Source organism: Ochlerotatus camptorhynchus, unplaced genomic scaffold (assembly GCF_037179485.1).
Source record: "Ochlerotatus camptorhynchus isolate MF236.1 unplaced genomic scaffold, CSIRO-AGI_Acam_v1.1 ptg000726l, whole genome shotgun sequence".
NCBI classification, from domain to species: domain Eukaryota; kingdom Metazoa; phylum Arthropoda; class Insecta; order Diptera; family Culicidae; genus Ochlerotatus; species Ochlerotatus camptorhynchus.
In genome coordinates, this window is record NW_027041200.1 from 58,367 (window position 1) to 64,690 (window position 6,324).

The 6,324-nt window shown below is 42.7% G+C and overlaps 2 protein-coding genes across 2 annotated transcripts; one reads left to right on the forward strand and one right to left on the reverse strand.

The window, feature by feature from the left end:
• The first annotated feature begins 3,149 nt into the window (after positions 1-3,149).
• On the forward strand, positions 3,150-3,970 carry LOC135714797 (cysteine desulfurase-like). The gene has a single exon (XM_065238164.1). The coding sequence runs from the start codon at positions 3,165-3,167 to the stop codon at positions 3,753-3,755; it is 591 nt and encodes a 196-aa protein (XP_065094236.1). The 5' UTR covers positions 3,150-3,164; the 3' UTR covers positions 3,756-3,970.
• A 959-nt stretch (positions 3,971-4,929) lies between these two features.
• LOC135714796 (pre-mRNA-splicing factor ATP-dependent RNA helicase DHX16-like) lies at positions 4,930-6,078 on the reverse strand. Its single transcript, XM_065238163.1, has one exon. The coding sequence runs from the start codon at positions 6,076-6,078 to the stop codon at positions 4,930-4,932; it is 1,149 nt and encodes a 382-aa protein (XP_065094235.1).
• Positions 6,079-6,324: the final 246 nt, after the last annotated feature.

Below are 6,324 nucleotides of genomic sequence, written 5' to 3' on the forward strand. Positions count from 1 at the left end.
TTTTTGCAATCAAGTACCACCATGTAAGTAACGATAAAAGATTTTTCACAGATGGGTCAACCATAAATGCTTCCACTGGATTTGGTGTATTTAATCAATTTCATAGCGCCTCCTATAAACTGCAGAAACCATGCTCCGTATACGTTGCGGAACTCGCAGCTATATTTTACGCAGTAGAGCGAATTGCCTCACTACCTTCTGACCATTATTTCATTTTTACGGATAGTCTTAGCTCATTGGAGGCTATTCGTTCAATGAGGCCGATGAAGCACTCCTCGTATTTCCTGCCTGAAATACGATCTAAACTGAGTGCTTTATCAAACTGCTCCTATACTATCACCTTAGCTTGGGTCCCATCTCATTGCTCAATTCCGGGTAATGAGAAAGCGGACTCATTGGCTAAGGTGGGCGCTATGGAAGGCGATATTTTTGAGCGACAAATCGCCTTCAACGAATTTTTCTCCATTGCTCGCCAGCAAGTCCTCATCAGTTGGCAACAAAAATGGAATGATGGTGAATTGGGAAGATGGTTACATTCTATTCTCCCACAGGTGTCGAACAAACCATGGTTCAAAGGGTTGGACATGAGCCGCGACTTTATACGCGTTATTTCAAGGCTTATGTCCAATCACTGCTCGTTAGACTCGCACTTCTATCGAATTGGGCTCTCAGGCAGCAATTTATGTGCGTGTGGCAGTGGTTATCACGATATCGAGCATGTTGTTTGGTCGTGTACCTTACACCGTGTTGCCAGATCTGAGTTATCCACATCCCTCAGGGCCCGAGGAAAACAACCCGCGATACCCGTTAGAGATGTCTTGGCGAGCCGAGACCTCGACTATTTGATTTTAATTTATGTGTTTTTAAAACGGATAGATTTGAGGATTTAGAAGTTAGTGTCATCTTGTGTTCTCCCAAGTTGTTAGCTACCCATCGGTGTACCCCCATGTTTGTCTTTTTCATCAGAGTGTCGCCTAGTTCGAGATCAAGAGCACATTGCTCTCCAAACCTTGTGTTCACAATCCCTACCCTGCCATCCATTTGTTACAATTTGTTACCCCTAACCTCGAGATAGCCGCGAGTAATCGGCCCCCGCTTTACTAACGTTAGTTTTAAGTAATTTTGTTATCTAAACAATGAATATCGGCTCCGCAAAGCTACAGCAAATGAGCCTGGAAAAATAAACGAATTATTGAAAAAAAAAAAAAAAAAAATAAAACCTACGATAACTTTTATAGCATCTTAGTTAAACTGATTGACAAGAGCTATATAGTACGTGGAATAAACGCATCAAAACAAGCCATTGGGAGCTCTTATACAACATCTGAGTTGATCAAACGTTGAATAATAGCTTCCAGAGTTGTACAAGAATGTAGTTGTATTGCCATTTGGTTAAAAGCTTCAAAAACTGCTTGGAGCACTCTTAAATGATTGTTTACGTTCGGTTAAACTGTTTGACAGGAACCATATAGAACGTGGAATAAACGCATCAAAACAAACCATTGGGAGCTCTTATACAACACCTGAGTTGATCAAACGTTGAATAATAGCTTCCACACGGACAGAAAATTGTTTGCATTGAACCAAACAAAACTTTAGTTGTATTTAAACAAACAATTCCGGTTGAAATTATATTGCATTTTATTGTTTCTATAAAACTTATTCAAATAAACTCAACATAAGATTCTTTTTGTTTTAATAAGCCACTTTTCAATTGCAACTATTGTAAAAATAACAATATTCTATTATTAAGCCAACAATAGTTAATTTTAATTTAGCATTTATTTGCTGTGTCCATTCCCCGGGCCATGAATACAAAAATAACTACCAACCATTCCCTCGTTTTCACCCGGACAAAAATGTAAACAATAACAAAAATTTTCTCATTTGATTAAGTATTGTTTTTAATTGTGAATTTCGGGAAATAAGTACGAGATTTCCGAAAATCTTAAGACTTGAGGTAAGCAAGTAAGCTGCAGTTCAAGCTGCAGTTGTTAAATATAATCAATTTTTAAGTTTTTTTTTCCTTGATTTTTTTCCGTCGATCTTGTTTTCCGTACTGAGTACCAATGCTCCCGACGCCAGGAATGCACCTCCCACACCTGGACCCTACATATCGACCCATCAACTCATGAACCGGTGACCAACGGCTTTTCTTCCCTTCCGAAGGAAGGCGTGATCAGCAATTTTATGCCTCAAAAATTCAATTGCAATTCTGTTTGTTGTCACAAAAAAAAATCGACATTATTTTTGAATCAATAAACATATTGTTATTTCTACTGCGTGAATTGTCAGCCTTCATAAAATAAATTTGATTGAATCAACAAGAAATCTCTTTTAAAAACAAACATATTTTTCTTGTTGCCAGCCAAATTTGACAGCTTACGGCAAAACCATGAAAGCTCTTGTAAATTCGAAAAGATTTTCTTTTTGATTCAACAATCCATGGGTTTTAAGGGACAATAATGCTGGATTGTTGAAACAATAATGATTTCTTTTTGCAGCCAAAACAAAATGAAATTCTTATTGCATTTACGTCAAATATTATTACGTTTAAAATATTTTTTTCTGCGTGCAGAGTTGTATAAGAATGTAGTTGTATTGCCATTTGGTTAAAAGCTTCAAAAACTGCTTGGAGCACTCTAAAATGATTGTTTACGTTCGGTTAACCTGTTTGACAGGAGCCATATAGGATGTGGAATAAACGCATCAAAACAAACCATTGGGAGCTCTTATAAACACCTGAGTTGATCAAACGTTGAATAATAGCACAAACGAAGTTACAGACGACTTTCTACGAAGAAATTAATTAAAATAAGGTGGTTCTCTGTAATAGAATTTTAGACCACTTTCCGCCGCTCACCGCCAGGTTCGCTAGTATTTTTGATTTGAATTAATTCAAGTTGGTTTTGTGTGCAATGATCTGGCAACTCGCGTTCTCACTCGCGTTGACGGGGTGCTGTTTTCTCACTCATCGAAGGAAATTTTGATAAGAGTGAGAAAGTAAGGAACAGTCAGCGCGGGAACCGTGTGCGGTACTATAGGTGCGGCAGAAAGAATGTAGTCGACTCCTTCGTTCTCACGGTGTTCTTACGCATGATCCAACGTTACGTCACACTAGATTATGCATAAGAACGTCGTGATAATGAAAGAGCAAAGTTTGTATGTTTGGGAGCCTCTCGCATTCAACTCACATTCGTCCTCGAGTTCGTGTGGAAGCCATTCAGAGCGGAGGTGGCCAGGAGCGTGGCATTCGAAGTGGAACCGTTCCGACTCCACTGGTCGTTGGATTGGGGGAAGCCTGTGAAATCGCTAGCCGTGAAATGGAGTACGATCACAAATGGATGGAGTTCCTCTCGAAACGCCTGATGGACCAAATCTTCGCATCGCTACCGAAAGTCATCCGCAATGGCGATCCAGTTCATTCTTATCCCGGATGTATCAATCTGTCGTTTGCATACGTTGAGGGTGAATCGCTGTTGATGGCGCTGAAAGACGTTGCCCTCTCGAGTGGGTCGGCTTGCACTTCGGCTTCGCTGGAACCGTCGTATGTGCTGCGTGCGATTGGTGCCGACGAAGATCTGGCTCACAGCTCGATTCGCTTTGGCATCGGACGGTTTACCACCATCGAGGAAATCGACTACATAGCTGAAAAGTGCATCAAGCACGTGACTCGACTCCGAGAGATGTCCCCGCTGTGGGAGATGGTCCAGGAAGGTATCGACATCAAGTCGATCCAGTGGTCGCAGCATTAGAGCGGACGGGTCGGGGCATATTTTAAAGAGAGATTTGATTTTGTATGTTCTGCTGTGTATGGTTGAATTCAGTGAGGGTTTTTTTTTTAATTGTTAATCATTGATTGTGTTATTAACACATCCACTTTTGGTAGTAAGTAGGTATTGAGACGAGAGAAAAATAATGTATAGCTTTGCTACATATGCTATTAGAGACAGCAATAAATCTTAGACAGTGAAATCATTGTGAGTATTTCATCATTCACTTGGCGAAAAAACTTGCTATCAGCGATTGTTTGAAATAGTATAAACTTTGTTAGTTCCCGTCAAGGACGGCGTTGTTACGACTACGCTAAATTCGCAAATCTGAGGTATTCGTGGACTGCCATCTCAGATTTGCTTTGGCGCGGATTAGTTCCACTTAGGGTTAATTCAACTAAGTTTCGATTCTAATTATTTTAAGACTCCAGGAAAATCTACGTTTAGAAAGACTTTCTATTATTTAATAAAGAAGTAAAGCAGTAAAGTTATTAATAGTTGGTTGGGCAAGCTAAAATATCATTTAAAAAAATGTGTTCAATGTCGATAAGCTTTCCGCAAAATCCGCACTTCAAAAGCTATAAAACCGCACAAAATTTGCGACACTTGTAACAGCCCTGCAGTTGGCTTCGGCGTGCCAGAGAATACCTAATCCACCTAACCGGACCTGAAGAAACGGAAAGGAGCGCGACTGGGATTAGACGGGCTAGCTCTCTACTGACATACAATATAGCATGGTTGCAGCAACCTTATATTTCACCTATTTGTCCCTAAAGATCACTAATTTACACCCGACACCCTAGGTAGGATAATGTCATCGCAAATAACAACAATTCCCGTTGAATACATAGTGCGAAAAATGCTCTTTACTTACCCCAAACCGTCTCATCACAACCTACGCCTCGGTCAGCGTGGCCCGACCGATCGTTTTCGGCATCTTTTTATTGGTGGAATCCGAGGGGGACGACTCTATCTACGATGCAAAAAAGATTGTGTTTTGCTGTGGCTAGCTGCGCGCACGCTGAGTAGATAGAAAGAAGATTGATGACGATTCTGAAGATTTCCTGCAAAAAGATGATGAGCGATGCAAGTAGATGCGACAAATGAAAGAAGATTTTTCGAAGATTGATTCGCTAGTGTGAGATTTGTTGAGCATCTAAACTTGAGATTTAGATGTGTCGCCCCCCTCGGTGGAATCCTCGAGCTCCTTCGGTTTGTAGTAATGCGGTGCCGCCTCCAGCAGCCACTTGCTTTCGATTTCAATCACCGACCGCATGTACTCCTTCGTCGTAAACACCAGCTCGTGGTACAGCACCCAACGAGGCAGTTCTTCGAACAGTGCCGAATTCGGATGGATCATCACCGTCTGATTGTGCTTGGCCGTTTTGTAGTGACCCCCCTTGGAGAGCCGAGCGACGAGATAAAAGTACCCGGCTGTAATAGCCTTCCGGATGTTGGTCGTTTCCGGCAGACTGGAAACCATTTCGATTTCGACTCGCTGCATTAACCCAACCAGCTGCTCCCGGACATCGCGAGCTCGTTTCATCGAACGGAACTGAATGAAATTTTCGTAACACCACTGAGTGCTGTAGTCCGATTCGGCCCATTGGTTGTAGACCTGCAGCAAACTCAAGTGGTCCCCGTGCATGTGGTTGAAGTTCTTCCGGGCCGTATCTGCGTGGATGATTTTATCTTTCGGTCGGTAGAAGATGGCTCCATTCACCGATAGCATTGCAGCGATGGCCACCACCTCCTCGGAACATTTGTACTTTTCACTAGCAAGCAGCATTTTTGCCATCATGGGATCGACCGGAAATTCCGCCATCCGTCGTCCAAGTTTGGTCAGTTCACCGTGGTGATTCAATGCCCCTAGGGCGTAAAGTTGCTCCAATGCCAAAACCAACGTTTCATGTGCTGGAGGATCGAGGAAATCGAAATGAAGCAAATCGTTGATTCCAAGAGCTTTGAGCATTAGCACGGCATTGCCCAGGTTTATGCGCTGAATTTCCGGGACGGTGTTGTCTTCCAGCTCGTGTTTGTATGCCCAGGCTGTGTACAGACGAAAGCACTTGCCAGGGGCAACGCGCCTTGCTCGACCTGCACGTTGATTGGCAGACGCTTTCGAAATGGGCACGACCATCAGGGTCTCCATCCCGGTTCTGGAGTTAAAATTATTTTGCTTTGCAAAGCCCGGATCGATCACGTACATTATGTTATCGATGGTTAGTGATGTCTCGGCGATGTTGGTGGCCAGTACGACTTTCCGGGCGTTCGGTGGAGTTGGATCGAAAATTTTCGCCTGCATGTCCGACGGCAGATTGGCATAAATGGGAAGGATGAGTAGTTCCTTGAGTTTGGAACCCAACCGCTTGACGCGATCCTGGATCCGAAGAAGTCAACGATTTGATACGACCGGTTTGGCTCGAAGCAATTTTTCGACGGAAGTTCCTCGAAGTTTTCGACGGAAGTTCCTCGTGGCAGTGGAATATAAATGCCACGCTGCTGCATCTGCTGACTAAAGTCGTCCTTGTTGTTGCACAAAGGGCACTTG